The sequence below is a fragment of the Dryas octopetala genome, chromosome 2 (assembly GCF_963921425.1).
Source record: "Dryas octopetala chromosome 2, drDryOcto1.1, whole genome shotgun sequence".
In the NCBI taxonomy this organism is placed as follows: Eukaryota; Viridiplantae; Streptophyta; class Magnoliopsida; order Rosales; family Rosaceae; genus Dryas; species Dryas octopetala.
The window spans coordinates 24,269,303-24,292,268 of record NC_141367.1 but is presented as its reverse complement, the minus strand read 5'-3'; the positions used below and the strand labels follow the sequence as shown (position 1 = coordinate 24,292,268).

At 36.9% G+C, this 22,966-nt stretch overlaps 3 protein-coding genes across 3 annotated transcripts; 1 reads left to right on the top strand and 2 right to left on the bottom strand.

Moving 5' to 3' along the window:
* The first annotated feature begins 670 nt into the window (after nucleotides 1-670).
* On the top strand, nucleotides 671-2,794 carry MYB108 (myb domain protein 108). The gene is made up of 3 exons (XM_086230536.1): nucleotides 671-904; nucleotides 1,597-1,726; nucleotides 1,917-2,794. The coding sequence occupies exons 1-3, from the start codon at nucleotides 709-711 to the stop codon at nucleotides 2,611-2,613; spliced, it is 1,023 nt and encodes a 340-aa protein (XP_086086662.1). The 5' UTR covers nucleotides 671-708; the 3' UTR covers nucleotides 2,614-2,794.
* Nucleotides 2,795-12,882: 10,088 nt separating this feature from the next.
* LOC147294488 (uncharacterized) lies at nucleotides 12,883-14,920 on the bottom strand. Its single transcript, XM_086231199.1, has 6 exons — nucleotides 14,688-14,920; nucleotides 14,422-14,592; nucleotides 14,232-14,339; nucleotides 14,070-14,139; nucleotides 13,871-13,966; nucleotides 12,883-13,267 (listed from the first exon to the last, which is right to left on the bottom strand). The coding sequence occupies exons 1-6, from the start codon at nucleotides 14,918-14,920 to the stop codon at nucleotides 13,169-13,171; spliced, it is 777 nt and encodes a 258-aa protein (XP_086087325.1). The 3' UTR covers nucleotides 12,883-13,168.
* A 1,238-nt stretch (nucleotides 14,921-16,158) lies between these two features.
* LOC147294487 (uncharacterized) lies at nucleotides 16,159-21,727 on the bottom strand. Its single transcript, XM_086231198.1, has 9 exons — nucleotides 19,611-21,727; nucleotides 19,410-19,515; nucleotides 18,679-19,311; nucleotides 17,995-18,456; nucleotides 17,494-17,712; nucleotides 17,299-17,391; nucleotides 17,083-17,196; nucleotides 16,584-16,994; nucleotides 16,159-16,446 (listed from the first exon to the last, which is right to left on the bottom strand). Exons 1-9 carry the CDS (start codon nucleotides 21,692-21,694, stop codon nucleotides 16,159-16,161), a joined length of 4,410 nt encoding a protein of 1,469 aa, XP_086087324.1. The 5' UTR covers nucleotides 21,695-21,727.
* Between the last annotated feature and the right edge of the window lie 1,239 nt (nucleotides 21,728-22,966).

Sequence of the window (22,966 nt, the reverse complement as noted above, 5' to 3'; positions counted from 1 at the left end):
TAGCTAATAAATTAGAGTATCCTGTTGGAGCAATCGAATAAGATCAAGAATAAGAAACAGAGTATTCTATTATTCTATGGGAAAACACTATTTAATTTTGTTTCTATCATCATGATCATCACCAATTAGAAACGGGTAAGTCCATAAAATAAAAAGTGACAGATTGTTCCTTAAAAAAGGGGAAAAAAAAAAAAAAGGAACATGCTTCGAGAAGGAGAAAACGAGTTACCGATTGATAGAACTCCATATGCACGCACGCACGCACACTCACAGAGAGGCCAGGATGTGAAAGTCAAAGAGTCAACCTTCAAAGCCTCTTTCTAAGTTCTAACTATAAAGAATTACTACCAAGCTTAAGTTAAGTGTGTGTGTTTAATTAACTAAATTAAATACTAAATTAAATTAGGGAGTAGAGACCAACAAGTCCTCATTGCGGCTTCCATCTTCTCATCTATCATCTATGATCTATCCTATTCCTAACTCTCACACACACGCACATGCTATATAATTAAGTTTGGCTCTCCATTTTCAAACCCATCTCTTTGTATGCATTTATAAAAGCCAACCCCTCTCTTTATCTTTCCCGTACATCCATCCATCCAACTCATCTCTCTCTCTCTCTCTCTCTCTCTCTCTCTCTCTCTAAGAGCAAGCAACCAGAGAAGGCAATCAAACCCTTTTCGGTTCAATCAATCCGTGTGTCCATATATGGATGTTAAAGCAGTGAAGGGTCGAAACTCATCACCAGCCTCTTCAGCCACCATGAATGGAAGCGGTAGTGAGCTGGAAGATGATCAGATGGACCTGAGAAGAGGCCCATGGACTGTTGAGGAAGACTTGGCTCTCATGAATTACATTGCGAACCATGGTGAAGGTCGCTGGAACTCCCTCGCTCGCTGCGCAGGTAAATATTTTATTATAATTATAAATACATATAAATAAGGTTTAGTAATTATTTTTTCTTTTTCATCCATTAAAACTAGTTCTATAGCTTGCAAAGAGCCAAAGAACAAGTACTTAACAACCTGAATGATATTGGAAATTGCGTGACAAAGAGTGAGAGGCCCTTCATCATAATTGTGTACCAAAAGTGCCAAAGTCTTCCTCTTGAGCTTGTGGTTTGGATTCATCCATATATGCTACCAAGCTTCTTTTTTATATTCTGTACCAAAATCATCTTTGCCTCTCATCAATTCAATTGGGTCCTATCTGGAAAGGAATATTAGATATATATAGTACTTCTGGGAAAATTAGCTTCATCTTCCTTGAAAAGGCAAAGTGCACAAAAATCAAAACGATTTGGGAGAGAAGATATGTTATATAAGCTAGATTGATGATGATGATCTTTAGATGTATCCGAGATATTAGAAAAGCCTATCTTTTAGAGAACCCATGTCATAAAGTATGACTGTATGAGCAATTAAAGCACAAAAATGATAAAAGTATATGGAGAGAAAAATGACCTTAATTAAATCCTTCTTTCTTTTCTATCTAGCTAGCCTTTGTTCTTAAGGAAACTTTAATTAATTTACCCAAATTAATCTTGGTACATATATATATATATATATATCTAACAAAATTGAATTGCAATTGCAGGTCTGAAAAGAACTGGAAAGAGCTGCAGATTAAGGTGGCTCAACTATCTACGCCCTGATGTTCGACGTGGCAACATCACCCTTGAAGAACAGCTTCTCATTCTTGAGCTTCATTCTCGCTGGGGAAACCGGTAATTATTTAATTAATGTGATTTATAAATTTAATTGCCATACATAACATCGATCCTTAATTTTAGTATGATTTGGGTTTTCTTAAATTTAACCATAAAAAGTAAAAACTATAAAAGTTGTCATAGCTAGTGCATCAGTGCATGTGTATAATGATGGTTCAATAGTGACAATTCATTCGTACATTCACAGATGGTCCAAAATCGCACAACACTTGCCAGGAAGGACCGACAACGAAATCAAAAACTACTGGAGGACCCGCGTTCAAAAGCACGCCAAGCAGCTCAAATGTGACGTCAACAGCAAGCAGTTCAAGGACACCATGCGCTACCTCTGGATGCCAAGACTCGTCGAGAGAATTCAAGCCGCCGCCTCCGCCACCGCCACCGCCGCCGCCTCCATTACCACCGGGCCTTCTCCTATCACCGCCACCGCCACTCACCACCTCAGCAATAATATTAATAACAACAGCTTTCAAGCTGCTGCAGCAGAACACGTGGCGTTATGGTCAACAGGTGAGTTTAGGGCGTCACAGGTGGTGACCCCAACTTACACCACCCCGGACAATTCTAGCACTGCGGCCTCATCGGACTCGTTTGGGACGCAGGTCTCACCGGACTATTACAGTGCTGCTATCTCGGTTAACAATAACAACCCTAACCCGGATTATGGTTTCCAAGCTAATTATCATCATCAACTTGGGTACGTGGATTCGTTGACCAGCCCAACTGGGTACTTCAGTCAAGGGTTGGACTATCATCACTTCCAGGCCATGGATCATCTGCAAAACAACAACGGCCAGTGGGGCGTGGACTGTGGGGACATATCCGACAATTTGTGGAATGTTGATGACATGTGGTTCTTACCGCAGCAACTCCGCAACATTTGAACGTGAAAAATCAATATTATTATAAAGTGGGTGAAAGTGATACAATTCATTGTAGAGATCGATCAAAACAAAATTATAGAAATTACGAAAGACCCATCAAATGGTATTAATTAATAATCTAGCTAGATATAGGATTTGTGAAGGACATAGATCTAATTGCATGTGGATGAATCGGTTTGTATTTTCTACCTTTTTTCCTGTTTTGGGGTGAGGACAGATTTGTAATTTGAGGTTTTATTTTTTAAATCTCATTCTTTGAAAATTGACCTTTATAGTAATTATTCTTTTGTTTTTTTTTCTTTTTTGATTGCGTCATAGAAGCATGCCTTGGATATTTTTATAATATAAAAGAGGTGCATAATTGGTTCCACCATCTTTATACATGTCCTTATAATTAAACTGTTGTTATTCATGGTGTAATGGATTTATTTAAGTAGTGCAAGCTTTTGAAAGCTTTGTCCATGGGGCCTGAACCAAATTATAGTCCCACCCCAAATGTTCTAGATTGCAAAAAGGTAATTCGATCGCAATGATTTTCTATACGTGGTGTTGTGGGATTTGTGGACTTGTATCTTAAGATAGAGCCATTAAGGACAAGTTTCAAAAGTTAAAAAAATGGATCAGCTTTAATTTATTTATTAATTATCTTGTTAATCCGCCATCAAGGCGCACCTATGTACGATTATAATAAGCTTCATTTGTTTTTTTTATGTTTACCATCGTACGGACGGGACAAGGTGCTTAATTAGAAATTTAGAACCCATTTAGCAAGACAGATGGTGTGTGTGACGTGGTGCCCCATATATTCCAAATCTTTGGATGGGTAATGTTGTATTATAGTTTTTGTTAACATCCTAGTACCCCAATTAGGATTTATTTGGAAATGTTTACAATTTGTGCTAAACACACTTCCAAATAAGTTCTTAAGATTAGCTGACTAGCCAGTGAAAGATGCGTAAATAAAGATTAGAATTATAATAGATTATGTGTTTAATTTTCTCTAAAAAAAAAAGTGGTATTGAGTGCTAAAAACATTTATTAAAAAAGCACTTTCAAACCGATATTGTTATTTTTAAATTTTTTTTATTACATTGAAGGGATCAAATAATTTACATATTATAATCGTAACTCATTTGTTCGTAATCCTTTGTTTTTAAGCTAACTTCAAAGGCTTAACTATATCTTCCTCTTCAAATAAATATGTATCTTACATACAATAAATACAATTTCTATATATTTCTTTATCGGTCATAAATTCATAATAGACAATTTTTAACCCTTTTTTTTTTTTGTTGGTGTTGACGGAAGTGAGAACTCAGGTGACAAATGATGGCAGTCAAGTCAGACAAACAATTTTTAACCTTTTCAGTTTTCACTACTGAATACTGATGAATAATTTTTCTTTTTTTCTTTTCAGGATAAAAGTATAGGTTCGCACGTGCCAAGGTGATAAAAAAGTTCAAATAAAACGTGATAGAATAGTAGACTGCATAGAGAGAAAGAGGGGAGGTATGGCGGCGGGGAATCTTTGTATGCCGCGTGCCTATTAGAGAAGCCACCAAAGTGGTCCCAGTACGGAGAGGTGTTGAAGAGCTGCCACGTGTGGCTCTACGAAAAGCCAATATAATGGCAAATAGGCTTCCTGGACGGAAGCACTGGCAGCCGCAAGTCTTGAAACAGCCCCCTATAAAACCAGCCCACGTATGACTTATGCATACATAAAAGATAAATTACACTAAATAACATTTTTGATGTGGCACCTACTTATTTAATCATATTTGTAATTTGCATACTTTTTTTTTTTTTTTGCACACTATTTTTTCATTTTTTCCACTTCACACCCCTACACTTCTCCCACAATTGAATTTTCTCATACACACCCCTCCCAAAATTTCTTATTTCACACCTCATCCCAACCCCACCTCCCAACCAAAACCAACAACACACACCCCATCTCCGACACCTCCCTCAGCCACCCCCACCGCCGACAAGGTCGCGGGAGGCTCAACCCTTCCCTTCCCTTCTCTTTTTCCCTTTCTCCTTTCCTTTCTCTCATTCCCTTTCTCTTTTTCCCTCTGTCTCTTTTCTCTTTCCCTCTCTCTATGCTCTTTTTTTCCATCGTTCTCCTCTCTTTCTCTTTCCATACACACCCCACCCCCTCCCTCGCTTCTCCCCCCACCCAACCTGCGCATATGCATGCAGAGCCGCCAAGACCATGCTGACCACCCAACCTACTTATCTCGACGAAGAAGAAAAAAAAAAAAAAATCTACAGGTGATTCAGTGGATCAGTGCCAAAACAGGTGGTTTTATTCGACAGGTACTCGCTGAACAATAGGATTGTTTGGCGAGTACCTACTGAACAAAACCACCGATTTTGGCACTGGGCCGCCAAACCACCTACAATTTTTTTTTTTCTTTTGGATGTTCGGGGTGGCTGGGTTCCTGGCATCGGGGTGTGTGGTTGCAGACAGAGGTGGTCGCCGAGGTGTGTGGTCACATACAGAGAAAGGGAAGGGGGAGGGGAGAAGAGAGAGAGGGATAGAGAGAGAGAGAGAGAGAGAGGAATGTGTACGGGGTGGTTGGGTTGAAAAGCCAGAGAAAAGAAGGGAGGGAGGAGAGAAAGAAATAGAGAAGGGCTAGGTGGGGGGGGGAGAAGAATAAAAATAAAAAGAACAGAAAGGGTGGGGGTGGGGGTGGGGGGAAGAAGAAGAAGAAAAAGAAGAGAGGATGAGGGTGTGTTGGGTGAGGGAAGGAGACAGAGAGAGAACGAGGGGAGGGACTGGGTGGTCTTTTCCCTTGAGTTTGGGTGTGTTGAGTGAGGGAAGGAGGCAAAGAGAGAACGAGGGGAGGGATTGAGTGGTCTTTTCCCTTGAGTTATTTTTTTTGTTTTTTTAAGAGAGGTGTGCAAAAAGAAAAAAAGGGTGTGCAAATAGCATTACCCTTGTAAAATCTTTAACTTTTTAACTTTATTTTTACTTGAAATGTCTATAATACCCTTAATATAAAAACTCATATCAAAGACAACAAATTTGTCATTTGCCCCTCTCTTTCCCCTAAGCTTAAATCTTACATAAATCAAAGACAAAAAATAAAACCTAAAATTGATTTCAAGATCTCGCAACCCCATCAACATCGAAATTTCATGAACCGGCTACAATCATTTTAGATGGCGGTGCAGCCATTCATGAAGGGTATTTTTTTCTGAAAATTGTCAAAGAGCTATGAAATATAAGAGTTTTCCGCCAAGGTCATTAAAGTAAGCCCTTCATTAAAAATGGATAAAATATAAAATTGCCCTACATAAAACTTGTATGTATAGCATATTTAATTTATACGTGAGCCTACGTAAAACTATGCATGTATATTAGCACCCCAAAAAAACTATGCATGTATATATTTGATTGAAGAGATACAACATATATTTTCTTGTTTTTTTTTTAAATTCTCGTATTTGTAATTACACTGCATGCGCTAGTTATGGCGTTGCTTTTTTAATCGACTGATGAAGTTCATGCTCCCATTCTTGAAAATTATACGTTATCAAATTACAAAAATTTGAGTGTGACCGTAACATGATGTGAATTATTATATTATAATTTAAATAATTTCCTAACATTATATTTGCAAATTTCATAAAGTAGTAAATTTCTTTTTAGATTGAATGTACAACTGGACTCCACAATCAGAATTTAGAAACTAAGACTTATCTTTCCGCCACGTTAATTCCAATCTTGCCACTTTAATACAGTTAAGCTTTCTATGAGCGGGTCCCACATGGAGTGGACCATCTATGTTCTACAATGACTTGTTAGTCAACACGTGGGACCATTTTTGGGCTTTCGTGGGATCTCGGCTGCATCTTATGACTTATCACGGGGGGTCGGTACGGTTCTTATTCAGTTGGCTATATGCATTCTGATGGTATAGTCCACTTTATACATTAAAAGAACTAAAAAGTACTACACCTATTGATTGATATTCATATTCTTCATTTATCATCTTTATTTTCCACATAAATGACAAAGCTAATTATTATTTAGAGATGTAAAACGAATTGGATCAATTGTAGCCATTGGACTCCTTAAATATTTCAAGTTGGGTCAAATTGGACGTGATAAGAATTCAATTAAACAACATATATTGTATATTGTATAGTTTGATAAAAAATTTATTTAAAATTCATGTATACAACATATCTAATAAATGCAAGACCTATTTGTATATTAGGGTAGAGTTAACATAAAATTTGTAGGATATCTAGTTAAGAGAATTGTATAGAAAAATTTAAACTATTACATATCACAACTTAGAAGAAGCTAAATGGAGCTTGGGGCCAAGGCCACTTCAGACCTGTACTTGGTCCTGCCCCTGCTTATATAGGTGAATTTTCATCTCTATTAAATCTGTGAGTTTTCAAGCTAAAGGACTTAAATTTCTAAATATATTGGCTAATCACGATTGCCTCAAATATCGACTAACATATTAACTACCACATAATGTGGTTAACTAGTATAATCAAAACATGTGGTTCTCTAGTTTTAACTAGATATGGGTCCCTTTTAATTTATAGCTGTTATGTTAAGCTATCTGAAAAGTAGAGAAGTGTTGTTGTCACTTGGCTGATAATACCATCTGGGCTAAGTAGATTGGCCATGAAAAAGGCTACGTAAATACCTTATCTACGTCTATCCGAAAACTTGGTCCAATATTTTTTGATAACTAAGAGCGTCTGAGCTAATTTTTCCGGACAAATTTTTGAGCCGATCAAAAATAAATAATTTATATTGGGCCTAGGAATTTACAAGAAATTTTATCTCTTTTGATGCATGGCTTTAAGGGTGGAACTAAAAATTCAAACTTAAATACATGAATTTATAAGTATACCTCTAAATCAACTCCTCCAACACTTTTAGAGTTAACTTGGTCCAATATTTTGATTTGTGGGGATGTGTTCTCAAATCTCAACGTTACGATGATAGTTTGATTTTGAACTGCCTCCGTTTTTCTTTTGGGGAGGGTGGTATGCATAGAAGTATAGAACATGTTGGTAAAAGGAAAATTTAATATAGGATGGACTCTAACCAATAGTGGAGAAAGGAAAATGCTTTTAATTCCAAGTTTTCAGCCTGTGGTACTGATACATCTTTGACATTCTGTAGCTTCAACTAAATCTTTGTTCTTTATCCTTGAAGTATAATTACATGCTTTCTAACATGATCCATCACCACACACACACACATATATATATACTTGAAAATAGTACTATTACCTACCCATATAAAGGCCAACATTTTATTTTTTTAAGTCTATGAATGAGCGAGCCTGCACAAGTTAAAAGAATGAGTAAGAAGCGAAGTTCAAATCCTCACTGAGTGCAAAAACACTTAGGGCTTGTTTATGAGTGTTTTTGTTCAATAGAGCTTCCACTAGAAGCGCTTTTGTTAGACATTTATAGATATTTTTTTAAAAAAATCAAGTGTTTTTTGCTAACATACTTGGAAACGCTTCCAAGTATATTTAAAATCTAAAAGCGCTCTTTATTAGTTTTTTTGTCAAACATAAATAAAAGTGCTTTTGACTATTTGAAATCGCTTCTAAACCTTTTAATGATGGGCGGGTGTCGAACTCGGGCCGGTCCGGCCCGATATACACTTCTGTCCACACAACCAATGGCTTTCTAGTATGACTAGTTAGCTAGCAAAGTTAGATTAATGTGAACCCATCACATCCTTTAATGCAAAAATTAACAAAAGCGCTCGCTATTCAAGAGTACCATCCAATAAAGCAGCGCTTTTACTTCCTCTATAAGAGGAGATTTAGGGCCACATGTAGCTCGATCTAATTAGTGGCACCAACATAATATACATGGTATCTAGCAAGAGTGAAAAAAGACATATTTCATTATTTCCGGAGGCGTGTAAAAAGAGATGAGCAAGCATGAGACTCCCACATGGATCCATTTGAAATTTTCAATTCCTCGTACGTACCACTGGACCACCCCATACGTACACATGGACCAATTAGGACAAACCAATTGAAAATGTCCTAAAACACATGCTCTTTCATGCACTTTATCTCCTCTTTTACTATCACTTTGATTAGCAGATTGATGCAACCCCCCGCACCATTAATTCCCTTCCAAATTAATTTCTCATTGCATATGATCGAATATGATGATCACTTGCGTGAAGCTTTGTGTTGAAAGTGATGGGTCGATCGAGCTGAGGTTCCTTTGTATATATCCTGCCCCTCACAGCCACAAGTAGTACATAAATAGCTATTTGTGTGACTTGTGTTATGGCCTTAAAATGTATAGAATATCTTTCCAACCCGTAACAAATATGCTAAGTGCCCCTGTTTATCTTCCACTTTTGATCGAGTGATCTAATTATTATTTGCAACATAAATATCTCATATTTGGATTGTGTCATTGTGCTTATCCATAAGTTTGTGAAGTTTGTCCAAATCAACCATATTAATTATGAAGGCTAATTTGGTTACTGGTTAGGGTGGTATTTGTAACCATAATTGGAGTTTTTATGTGGATCATCTTCGATCATATATATTTGTTGCTCAATTTCATTATATAGTAGTTAAAAAAATGCATATCTAAATCTCATGAGCTGAGCTACTAGCTAGAAACTTACTGGGCTGGGCTATGGCCAACCAGCCTTGTATTAAACATATTAAGCAAAATATAACCTAGTATTTCTCCACTCTCTTTCTCAATCGTTGTCTTTCACTAACCCCTCTGGATTGTTATTTAATAGCCAAAGTGAGATGGAATTGATTAATACTAAACTTACTAGCAAATTAGGATGAATGTATAAAATATGAGCAAGATCGCACATTTTAAGTATGATTTTTACAACAAAATTCAAGGAATTATTAATTGGGATCGATGACTAAAAATTAACGAATAATAAATTATAGAAGTGTAAACGTGCGTTCAAATTAGAGATATAAGTGTGAAACAAAACTCAAAATGAAACGAAAAGTGTGAATTAACCTAAACCCATTATTGAATGCGTGGCTAGCATGGTAAGATGAAGAGCATGATCTATTCTTGACCTCAAATTCCCCTATATTTTGGATAAGGCCAAGTACAAACTTTTGTTACGTCATGAACAACATGCTACATATTTTGCTGAATTGGGTAAATGCGAGCGAGCAACAGCTTTCCTACAAAGCATTCAGATCCACAATGTGATCACATTTCCTCAATCATTTAATGTGCTTTGTTAAGTGTAAATTGATTACTAAACTTCCATTAATACTTGATGGTCTTAAAGGATAAAGCTGATTAAAATGCATGCATGTCAATTTCCTCCCATACCGCTCCTTGTAATGTAACAAGTGTGAAACCAAACCATGGAACTTCACGGCACGGTTGCAAAGCAAGCAAGTTTTTTTTTTGGCCAAGAGCAAAGCAAGCAAGTTGATCATGAATAATAAAGGTATTAACTATTAACCAATTCAGATTACCAAAATTAAAATACTTGAACTAAAAGGCACATGATTAAATACAGCTAGCATAAATGAATTCTTATAAATTTGTAATCTTGAACAGGGTCGGTTCATTTCTCCACCCACATTTACATGATTTTTAGAAATACGTCAATTGATACATACAATAAATATTATATAAATTAATAGTTAAGAATCGCTCGTAGATACATTAAACAATAAAAAATGATTGAACCACACATCAATCAATAATCAACAACAGATAAATGAGTCAAAAGCTGAATGCTAGCTATTGACAATCAAGTGGATAGTTGAAGAGATGAGATCATATTACTAAATTTATTCTTAAGGGTAGCAATCGGGTGACAAATAAGAAACAGCAATAATTTTGTATTAGAAACACATTGTTCCTTCTAGGCTGTCACTAAACAAATGATTATCAAGAAACTTAGCAGCCTAGCTAGCTAGCTAGCTAGTGCCTTGACTGGACTTGCATGTTAAAAATTTGTTGCACATATAATATAATAACACGTACAACACGGGTCAAGGAACTCAGTTTCATCACCCATAAATTTATATATGTAAACAATTAGTAATTCCTAAGTAGGAATGTTTAGATGGAATCACAACTTACGTCATCAGTGACGGATTTCAACATGAACAAATTCTTTACTCAGAAAAGTACTTGGCACTTTATTTGACTTAAGAATTAAGAACTTAAAGAGTGGATTAATTACTTATTTAAACAAAAATTTGTCACTCTCAACCATGCACCAACCCCAAGTTGCTCAGCTTATAGGCTAGCTAGCTAATTCTCCATTCTTGTATTGGGTAATATTTGGGGCCTTACATCAATCACTAAGGCTTCGTTTGTTTCACAGGACTGTCTTGGCATGGACTAGCTATCGGGACTGGCATGGACTAGCTTGGCATGGATTAAGCTAGCTAAGAACTGCCTTTATGTTTGGTGTAGTGCAGGACTAACAACCTGGATAATGAAAATAGTTCTGTCCTATGTTTGGTGCAGTGCAGGACTAACAAGTTGGAAAATTAATTTTTGAAACAAAATCATAAATCCCCATATTTAATTTTTAAAATAATTAAACATATTAATTATAAAAAAATTTCAATTTAGTTTGAAGACCTAAATAATTAAATTATAAAATCTCTTAAAATAGTTTCAATGCAATAAATTGGGGTGACCACTTTTAAAATGCTATAACTTTCTTATTTACTGTTGAATTTTTTGAACAATTCCAATATTGTTTTTATGACATTGTAAAAAATGCATGAAATTAAACAAATTTGGGATCCAACCAATTCTCTCTACACTGATTTAGTGATTCCCAAAGAAGCCCAACTCCTCGGGTGCAAGTCTGATTTTTGTTTTAACAATTTAATAATGATAAAAAGGGAAAAATAAAAAAGAGAGAAGAACAAAACCCACAAAAAAAAAATTGGAAATAAAAATCAAGAAATTAAAGAAAATAAAAACATGAAAAAAAAAAAAAAAAAAGGAAACGAACCCAGAAAAATCTCAAGTCATCCATTCTATATATCAATCCCAAAGAACCCAATAGATCAAGGCAATCTGGTGAGAGAGAAATTAAAGAAAAAAAAAAGGAAAAAACACAGAAAAGCCATCAAGGAAAAAACACAGAAACAGAGGTCCATTTGATGGTCCCGACTTGATCGAGAAAGACAAGGCTACTAGCAGTTCCATGATCGCCACCTCCGATCTTGAAAGTGGGGTGGTCGATGGGGAATGAGCGACTGTCGAAGAGGGAGCCGTCGAGGACGTTGAGGTGGGGCTGATGACTGATGAGAGCAGTCTGAGCAGTGAGCAGATGAGATCGAAGAAGAGAGAGAAGAGAGAGTCTGAGACTGAGAGGAAAGACAAGTCCGAAGAGAGAGTGAGAGACTGATTCGATTAGGGGTGCGAGAGAGAGAGAGAGAGAGAGAGAGAGAGAGGGTGCGATGAGGCCGCACTACAAGAAAAACCTTCATATATATCAGTGATAAACCGATATCTATTTAGGTTTCCAACCGATATAATGCGTGCCGATATCTATTCTCCCATATTACATATCGGTTATTCACTGATGTCTATATTATATTAGATATCGTATTTGTTTGATAATCCGATATGATATACCATCATTGTTATCAGATATTAATGATTTCTGATATCTTAAAAACTACATTCCGATATGTAAGATACTTATGATATCGTCTTGGGACTTAAAATCAGATATAAAATGAGTATAGCATATCGGTTTTGTAATTAAAATCTGATATAAAAGATGTATAACATATCCGTTTTGTTATTAAAATCTGATATAAATTATTTATAGCATATCGGTTTTTCAATTAAAATCTGATATAAAAGATGTATAGCATATCGGTTTTGCAATTAAAATATGATATAAAAGTTGTATAGCATATCGGTTTTGAAATTAAAATATGATATAAAAGGTGTATAACATATCGGTTTTGAAAGTAAAATCTGATATAAAAGGTGTATAACATATCGGTTTTGCAATTAAAATCTGATATAAAAGGTGTATAACATATCGGTTTTGCAATTAAAATCTGATATAAAAATATAATTTAGATATCGGTTTTTTTTTAAAAAAAATGATGTTGAAACTTCATTCCTTATCGTTGCATTTTTACATAATCTGATATGCAATAGGCTTCTGATATTGATAAAAACTAATTGGTAAATATCCATCCACTGAACAATTACTAAGCTTCTACACCATAATTCAACTTAAATTCTTTCATTCATATAAATGAATCCAACATCCAAACTCAGTAATGAAGTTAACAAAATAAGATTACAAATCCATATAGACTTATGGATAGCCCTCATCATTTATACCCCAAAATCACTATCCATCTCTAGCTAGCTAGATCCTAATTAAACACATGCCAACATGTACAAAAATAATGAAGGCATAACAGTGCAATTCAGCTAGGCCTAAATTCTGCCTATACAAAAGATTTGAATGTGAACTAGCTAGTATATATCTTCATATCTACAACAAAATGCTCAAAAAGTTACCAAAAACATGCATGTTAGTCTAAATAAAATGCATGGAAACATAATCTCCCCATTCAACCCGGACTTCATCTATTTGTTCTTGTGTGTAACTGCTCCTCCTGCTCTTCAGGTTACTCCACTGAAAAACAAGAAAGAAAAGTGCATTCAGCAAGGATCCCAAAGGGCATTAAAAAAAAATAGGCCAAAAGCATGAATAAGATTGCAGCAAGTATTGAATTTAGATGGCTGCAATCTTATGTAAGTTATATATCATCTAAATTCAATACTTGCTGATATATAAGTTATATATATTGAATTCAGATGGCCTACATTTCGTGCATTCAGCAAGGGCTTTCAAATGGCTGCACATATATATGATTCAAAAAATGGATCATGCAAGTATAAATGAGTAGTCACAGTATCAGCCTAGCTAGAGTTCAGCAATAATGCAAGTAAAAAATAATGGAAATAGAATAGAAATGCAGACCATCAACCTAAACACACTCTTTAATGCACACAGCACCAACCCAAACACACATACACAGAAAAAATTAAAAAGATGCAAAGCCAGAAAACAAAGTCTTAAAAACCAGCAACAAAGTCTTAAAAACCAGCAACAAAGTCCTAGCTAGGCCATCCCTTACTCTATGTAATTCCCTTTTACAAGTTTCCCAAGTTAGAACTGTACAAAGGATAGCACAATATACCAGTCAACTGCCCCAATAGGAGTAAGTATTCTAACCTGCGACTCATATGCAAGGGTTGTGTCCTCAACTATTTCCTTCATGTACCTCATGACATAATATCCACATTCAACACCACCTGGTTGTTTAGGACACTACAGACAAGCAAAGGAAATTACATAGAGTTATACTTAATTAAATTAGTCCAATGTGTAAGACATAGAAACTTAAAGACTTAAGTAATACATAGACACTTACATAGAGATGCTTCCAAGTTGGTGATTTCGGACCTTTCCTTCCCGTAACCCCATTAAATTGTCTAATAGCACTAGTTCAGACAAAATATCAATTTAAGTTATATATCACAATTTAATATACAATCCATATTATGTAAGATGGTACATATTAATAGACACTTACGTGTTCACGACATCCATCCAGCCTGGGTTACTGGTTTGTCTTGGAAGAGGGTCCATGATGTGGACCACGTCCTTTTCTTCACTAATGATTGTCAAAATCCAATGGTTACTGTCAAATTGAACGATAATTAGCGAAAGAAATACACATGAGCATAAAACTAGCATTAAAACATCAACCAGTCAAGGGATACCCAGCATTGAATGGCACTAAAAAGACACGATCGCATTTTCCTTGCTGGAACCTATCTGCTAGGTAGGTTGATCTCCGCTCTGGGTTTCCAGCTCCCACAGAGATGCGTGCCGGGTCCACCAAACCAACCATGTCAGTCATGTTTGATTCGATCAGCCTATCGTACAGGTGCCTATCAATGTTTTTACAATGCATGTGTATCAGAAACAGTTCAAGTTGAGAAATAGTTGAATAAATTAATGCATGTGGTTGAAAGAGTACAATTACCTCATGTACACAACTAAGCATGTGGCTGAAAGTTCTTTCATCTCCAATAAGCTAGTAATATCCTCTTTTAATATATAAAGTCTTCGGACATCTCCAAAGACTTCTGGCTCCACTTCACTACTCATGACTTTGCCACTAGCGACCATTGTTTCCGTTGCAAATCGATACAACAACTTGCATTGCTTCGGGACATGTTTTTCGGCTGCTTCCTTCTTGAATAGCTCCTTCACCATGGCAGGAACCTGCTTTGTCTGTTTATAGGGTATCAAAGATAAACAAGAGCTTGTTAGTGATTTACTAAGACAAAGACACATCAGGCATATTGGAATTATGACCATAACTTTCTTGCGTAGCTGTGGATTTATTTTTCATTCATTTGGCAGATAATGGTATGCTGAATTGTGATAATTTGATTGGTCTCACTTATTTTTAATTAAAGAAGCAAAATTAATCTAAAACCAAAATTAAAAATTAAATAAAAGAAGAAAAATTGATTGGAAAAGCATTGAGCTCTTCCCCCTTTCTCTCCCCCTCCCTGCTGTGCAGTCTGGTTTTTCTTGTAGTTATTCATTTGTCTTCTTCCTCATATTTTCTTTTCTTGTTCTCAAAGCTGCTATTAGTTGGAATAATAGTAATGATGATGCATATAGAAAGTTAAACACAAAGCATAATATGAACTTTATTCAATTAGGAACAATCATGTGCAAAGATAGATAATAGTACTTTTGATAATGATTCTAATACTGAAAATATCATGTTCTTTCTGTTTTTATTTTTACCCCAAATCTGTCTAGCTTCTTCCTCTTTTTATTTTGCTTATTATTTTTTTTTAGTAACACCCACTCTGTCTTAATGTCTCTATACTTCAACCAACTATGAACTACCATCTCTTTTTCTCATCACAAATATGTTCTAAATATTATGATGAGTTGTCCATGCTGGTTGGTGGAGATTCTAGAGAATGCTTTATGGTTCTATTTTAAAGCTAGTATGGAGGTTGCTAGCTAGTGTGGGCCCCCAGGGGATGAACCTCCCATTTATTTGCAAGCCCTTTTATAACGACTAAGGAGCTACTAGCTAGCACCCAAATTGGAAGCTTGCATGAATCAACTTAGAGTCTGCCTCCTGTGTGCTCTGATTTGGGTTGCATTCTTCTTGTAGTGTTGGAATTGCTTGTTGAATTTGAGGTGAAAGGAAAAGCAATGCATGGCAGGGGAGCATGCAAACACAGATCATATGCAGCTGTCTAATACATGTTTAGCATTTTGATTTGCCACAATTGGCTTCATATACTTTGGATAGGGAATACTAGAATAATTAAAAGCATAAAGAGTAATGAAATGACCTCAAAAACTGAACTTCAAGTAATTGGCATAGATGACAAAACTGGACATAATTATATGTCTTGGAAAGGTCAATAAGTACTCAAATATTTCGGTAAGAAAAAACAGACTAGCAGTAACACTGGTAACTAAATAGCAGTAACAGACCTGAAGTTGGTATTTACCTTGTTGTTCCCAACGATAACAAGCTCTTGGGGCCAAGCCACATGGCTTCCAACAGCCTGCCCAACTGTGATTAACTCGTCTCTTACCGGGAAGGGAAGTAATGCTTCTTCCTTGTTGGCAATGTCAATTGAAACCCTCACGTTTCCCTCACCTAAGGGAGCACCGTGTACTGTGTTGGATGCCATATCAATCATTGTACCCCACGCAACAATGTTGGTGACATCTCCTACTGCCAGTTTGCATGATTTTCCCTACACAAACATAATAACTCATAAGCCTAAACCTAAAATCAGATTTGTAATGAATAGCTTTCTTTGGCTTAGAAACAATCAAACTGAAGTATATTACTTGTCATATGAAAACATGGCACCAAAGAATCATACGTTACCTTCATTGCTGCCTTTTCCATCTCTTCCACCGACACTACTTCAACTTTCTCTTCAACATCAACCTCTGCAGCCTTAGCCTTTTCCTCACCAAAGCAACTTGCTTTATCAGAGACCAGCCCTGTACCTGGAACTTGTTTTGGTGTAGCCACATTGTTCATTGACTCCAACTTCTCAATTCTGTCCAACAGCTCCCTATTGTTCCTCTGCAATATAGCCACTAGGTCTCTCTTACTCATGGTCATCTCATCCCTAGGTTTTTTTGGGATGTTGAAGTACACCGAAGGGTTGATATTTCCCCCCACACCCCTGACCCTGTCGGCATGCTCCGGAGTATCCAATGCCATGCTTAGAACATCATTAGCACCTTCCACCTTCAACTCTCCAGCTTTCACTTTGTCCATCAACTCGTCCTGCCAAAATAAGAAAAACATGAACAGTTTCAGCATATCACTACACAATCAATTATCCAACCTCAATCTGTGAGATTCAGTAGCTTACTATGACTTTAGCCACAGGCATCACTTCTTCACTCAAGTTCCCATTACAGTCTTCCCTAGCTTTCTTCCATAGGACACAGCGGTCTACATCATCTTCATCAACATTTTTCTTCCTCTATTCAGCATAAAATTAACCATATATATAGTGAGTCCAACCTCCAATTCCCATTACATATAGTTGAAAGACAAATCAATTATGGGATTCTTATAGCCTTACTAATTCCTCCTCCAAGCCAATATATCCCTTCCTTGATAACCTATGATGATACTTCCGCTTTGCAGTTCTCTGCCTTTGCGCTTCGTGTAGTTCCTACGATGACGACACCACATACCACAAACATTAGACCCTAAATGGAAGCTAACAAACATATATATGTACCACAAACTTTGAATTCTAAACTGAAATCTTTACCAGAAAATCATTTGATAATCGTTGAGCAACAAAGGCAGTCCAATCCTCCGGTGCAATAAAGTCGTACTCCTTCGGTCGGGTCTGCAAAGCTTCCGCTTCCGGGTCATCTTTGAATGGCAATACGTATTTGGTGGTTAATGTAGTCTTGAAAGACCTCCATTTACTGCCAGCAGATGACAACACCCATTTCCTGCTTTCTTTGGCCAACTCAAATGCTTTCTACAAGGAACAAGTATAATGCTTATGCGACTGAAATTATAAAGCTTATGCGACTGAAATTATAAAGCTTATGTGACTGAAATTATAATGCTTATAATGAATTGAAGATGAAGCAAGTGTGTAACAAGTGTATCTAAAGGAAGTGTGTAATGAAAGAAAAATGCTTATAATGTGGCAGAGTATTATGTGGTAGTATATATAATTTATAAACTTTTTAATTAAGACACATACAAATTCAAATGACACTAGGATTATAAGAAATGTTATGAAGGTCTTAATTACCTGAACATCGTCCCAAATGTTCTGCTTTAGGTCATCTGGCACTTTCGGCCAGCGAGTATGCGTAATAGGTATAGTTGTCCTTGCCAAAACTCCTATATAAGAAGCCAAGTACAACCTTGTTTCCCCTACTGGCAAGCCATGTGAGTTGTACTCCACTTTCAGCTTTCGACCTAAAGCCTTCTTAACGACTATTTTGTGCATCTTTGTAACACCGCGTGAGGATTTGCTGCTGCCTGCAGTTGTAACAGTGTCCTTTGAAGTCGAACATGCTTTTTTGTTGTCAATGGCCTTGGAAACTGCAGGTTTGTTGGCCTTTGAAGTCGAACATGCTTTTTTGTTGTCATTGGCCTCGGAAACTGCAGGTTTGTTGGCCTTTGATTTTGGGGTGGCAACCCTCTTGCCTTTGGATTTCGCAGCTGCAGCTTTTTTTCTTGATGGTGTAGCCATTATCAAGTCATATACCTGAAAACATTAGTAGCTTCAAAGTTAGAGCAATACTTACTTGTGTGCTTAGTAATGTGTAAACTGACAGGTTAGTGAATAAAGGATAACAATCAAGAAAAGACAAAGAGATAGAAACCTTTAAATTGAAGCTCGATCACTGAAATTAAGTGACACATAAAAACTGAATAAATTCAAACCTTTAGATTGTCAAGTTGTGTTTTTGGAGTGATCAATCCATACACCCTCACAATTATCCCTCTTGTAACTGTTATCATCCTCTCCTATTATATCATCAAATTCCTCAACAGGAGGTAATCCAAGGCTAAAGGATTGATGGTCAATAATGGTGTCCCCCAACTCATCCTCATGAGCACAATCATTAAACTCTCTATTTGGGACTGCAAGTACCACTGACCAATTAGAGTCTAGTGGGTCTTCTATATAAAATACTTGCTTCACTTGGGCAGCCAAAGCAAATACGTCTTTCTTATGACCTATCCTATTAAGATTAACCAATTGGAACCCTAGTTCATCTGTCTTAATTCCCTTATTGTTCTCTACCCATTGACATTTAAATAAGGGCACCCTGAAGTCATTATAATCCAGTTCCCATATTTCTTCGATAACACCAAAGAAAGACATATCAGTGTAGACAGGATTTTTATCCTTCGCGCTTGCCACTTGCATTGTCTTTGCCACCAAGGTCACCCCACTGTTTTGGACTGTGCGTGTGGAATCACGTGCCTTTGTGTGATAATGGCAGCCCTCAATCTGATAGCCCTCATACTGCAACACACTCATAGGTGGACCTATAGCTAGCCGCCTCAACGAGGCCGTTATGCCACTGGATCCACCATTGATTAACTCTGCCACCTATGAGCACAAAGGTTAGGATGCCATTTTTAAAACAGAAACACAACACCAAATAGATGGCATTAGGCTAAGTGGTTTTTAAGGTAACAAAGTAATACCTTGTCACGTAACCAATAGATAAATCTGCGGTTGTGCTCTTCTAGTAGCCACTTTTCACTTCTTTTTTTACTTGAATAAAGGGTTTTCAAGTAAGCCTTATGCTGTCTATAAACAGATAAAGTACAATTATTAAAACATGTAAATTATGCATTACAAAAACTGCTAATTAAGTATGTATTTAACACAATCAGTGAGCTTACTCGGCATACGAATCGCATTCAGCGGCATTCTCCAAAACACAGCGGTGAGCTTGTTCCCAAACTTCACGGTCTACATTAACTACCCTACCACTTGATAGAGGCTTACTAGTCTTTGGTGCACCCATACGCGAAGAGGGAGTACCAATTGCATGTACCCCAGATAAATATTCCGAGCAAAACTCCACGGCTTCCTCACCAATATAAGACTCAGCAATGCAGCCCTCTGGACGATTACGATTCCGGACATAACCTTTTAACACTTTCATGCCTCTTTCAAATGGATACATCCACCTATAAAAGACTGGTCCACACAATCGTACCTCTCTAATAAGGTGCACGGTTAAATGGACCATTATATCAAAGAATGAAGGTGGGAAAACCTTCTCCAGCAAACACAAGGTGGTTACAAGATCAGACTGAATTTTATCCAACTTGGACACATCAACCACTTTGGAGCATAGGTCATTAAAGAAGAAACACAGCCTAGTAATAGCATATCTCACATTCTTGGGCAAAACTGAACGGATGGCAACAGGTAGCAATTGTTGCATTAAGGTGTGGCAATCGTGAGACTTAAGACCGAAAAGTTTGAGCTCTTCCATGGATACTAGGTTTCGTATATTTGAAGAGTAACCTTCCGGGACCTTGATACTAAACAAACACTTGCATATAGCTTTTTTCTCATCCCGAGAAAGTGTATATGGAGCTGCAGGCAGAAATGTCCTCTTGTTCCCAATTTGTGGTGCCAAGTCTAGTCTTACCTCCATTTCCACGAGATCTAAACGGGCAGCCACCCCATCTTTTGTCTTACCTGGAATGTTTAGTAAAGTCCCAATGATACTCTCGCACACATTCTTCTCAATGTGCATTACATCGAGAGCATGCCTTATATGAAGGGACTTCCAATACTCTAGGTCAAAGAAGATTGATCTCTTCTTCCAACATGGAGCATGGCTTTCACCACCTAAGTTGTCCTTTCTTTGTTTCTTCCCAAAGATACAATTGATTCCTGAAACTCTTTCCAAGACTTGATGTCCACTTAGAGGTGTAGGAGGCTCACGCTCATCTTGCTTGTTATTAAAAGCAGCCATTTGTCTCCGATATGGGTGGTGTCGTGGTAAGAATCTTCTGTGCCCTTGGAAACAAATTTTCTTACCATGTTTTAGCCTAACAGAATCTGTGTTTTCTCCACATATGGGACATGCTTTATACCCTTTCACTGAGGCCCCAGACAAGTTACCATAAGCTGGAAAATCATTGATCGTCCATAGAAGTACAGCCTTCAAAGTGAATGAGTTTTTCCTGAAACCATCATACACTCCCTCAATTCCATTCCATAGTGCTCTCAAATCCTCAACCAATGGTTCTAAATACACATCTATGTCATTTCCTGGCTGCTTAGGACCCGAAATCAACAAACTTAGCATCATAAATTTCCTCTTCATGCACAACCACGGAGGAAGGTTGTAGGTGACTAAGAGGACAGGCCAACAACTATATCGACTACTTAATGAACTGTGTGGATTTATCCCATCAGCCGAAAGGGCAAGCCTTAGATTTCTAGGCTCGATTGCAAAATCTGGCCATTTATGGTCAACCAACTTCCAAGCTGGAGAATCAGCTGGATGGCGCATGATGCCGTCACTCACTCTCTGATTGGCATGCCAAGTGAGGTTCTTCGAAGTTTCACAAGATTTAAACATTCGTTTAAACCTTGGAATAGGAGGAAAGTACCACAATACTTTGGCTGGCACCCCTTCCTTCTCAACTGCTCCCTTGTTTACCTTCCACCTAGAGAGATCACACTTAGGGCACCTTGTTTCATCTTCATACTCCTTTCTATATAAGATACAATCATTCGGGCAAGCATGTATCTTCACATACTCCATTCCTAAAGCAGCCAATGACTTCTTCGCCTCGTATATAGACAAGGGTAGCACATTACCATCAGGTAGCATATCTCCAAAAGCAACCAGAAAATCAGAGAAGCTACTCTCTGTCAGCCCATGTTTTGCCTTCAGGTTGAACAATCTGACCACTGCAGATAACCTACTGTACTTATCACAACCAACATATAAGGGCATTTCCCCTTCCTCAACGAAACTCTGAAACTTGTCCGGATCATGATTGAAATTATCAAAAGCCCCTTCGCACATGTCTACTGTTTCAGAACCAAGAAAACCATATTGCTCATCCCTACAGACACTAGCTTCACCATGCCATATCCAGTTGTTATACCTTTCATCAAAACCATGAAAGTACAAATGCTCCCTAACCACTTTTACCGTATACTTACTCAAGTTCCCACATCTATTGCAAGGACAATGGATGTACTTACGTTTGCCACTATTGCCTACTCCTAACCTTAGAAAATTCTCAACTCCCACCTCATACACCTTACTCCTTCTATCAGCATGTATCCATGTTTTATCCATTGAACTTACCGATATCAACTTCACATGAAGATAAACTAAGTTAATTTACTACCAAATACCAATTAAAGATGCAAAATATATAGCTATTAAGACACCTATTTCCCAAAACAACAATCTAGCAAAGTCACAATCCACATTTATTTCAGCATTCCCAACACAAAAACATGCAAAATAGCAAACATACAACACAATTTTCACCAATTTTTAAGCATATATATAATGCAAAAATAAGATGTTTCAGAAATTGCATAATGCAAACATATGTAAAAATAAAAGGGTATGGGGCTGGGCAGAATTTGTTAAATCATCTATGTAGCCTAGCTCTTTTTTTTTTTTCTTTTTTTTTCTTCTTTTGTTCTTTGACAGAATTTGTGCAGTCTAGCTAATTACATGAGAAAATAAATGAATAAACTCCACCAACATGATGTTTCCTACCAAGGCAGAAATGCATGGGAATAGATAGCAATGGTATGGTTAATTAAATGCTTAGTGAGATGGTAAAGATTGGAAAATTATACGTGGATGGACTAAAGGCACCCTATAAGCAATGAGGAAGAATAAAATCCAGATCCAGATGCACAATCATAAAAGGAAAAAAAGCAGAAAAAAGTTACCTGCAAAAGCCTTAAGTTGCTTAAAGCAGAGATCAAAGGTTTTCCTTGCTTTTTCTGACAGTACGTTGCACCCTTACCATATAGGCATATACCAACAAACTCTGGGTATAAATGATTTCCCCGGAAGCAAATAAAATTTAAAGGCCCTGCAAAGAAATAAAACAAGTTCAGCCCCCAAATAAACATTATTTCCTTTTAATTAGTGAAGGAATTTTGTATACAGACAACAACAAGAAACCTGCCACACTGCAAAATCTCAGAAAATCTAAACCAATCTGAAAGGTTACTAGTTTTACTAAGATCCAAA

Bases quoted from the DNA above. Each gene is read 5' to 3' on its own strand.
- LOC147294487 (XM_086231198.1), bottom strand. From the start codon at position 21,694: ATGCCCTTATATGTTGGTTGTGATAAGTACAGTAGGTTATCTGCAGTG. The intron at 18,457-18,678 runs GTATGGATTGAT...TAATGTTTTCAG, and splicing joins AGAGGGATAATTGTGAGGGT to GTATATGACTTGATAATGGC. The intron at 17,392-17,493 runs GTAAAGATTTCA...TCGTCATCGTAG, and splicing joins GATTATCAAATGATTTTCTG to GAACTACACGAAGCGCAAAG.
- MYB108 (XM_086230536.1), top strand. From the start codon at position 709: ATGGATGTTAAAGCAGTGAAGGGTCGAAACTCATCACCAGCCTCTTCA. The intron at 905-1,596 runs GTAAATATTTTA...TTGCAATTGCAG, and splicing joins CTCCCTCGCTCGCTGCGCAG to GTCTGAAAAGAACTGGAAAG. The intron at 1,727-1,916 runs GTAATTATTTAA...GTACATTCACAG, and splicing joins CATTCTCGCTGGGGAAACCG to ATGGTCCAAAATCGCACAAC.
- LOC147294488 (XM_086231199.1), bottom strand. From the start codon at position 14,920: ATGGTGAAGGAGCTATTCAAGAAGGAAGCAGCCGAAAAACATGTCCCG. The intron at 14,593-14,687 runs GTAATTGTACTC...AAACATTGATAG, and splicing joins TGCTTAGTTGTGTACATGAG to GCACCTGTACGATAGGCTGA. The intron at 13,268-13,870 runs GTTAGAATACTT...CTTGTTTTTCAG, and splicing joins CCCTTGCATATGAGTCGCAG to TGGAGTAACCTGAAGAGCAG.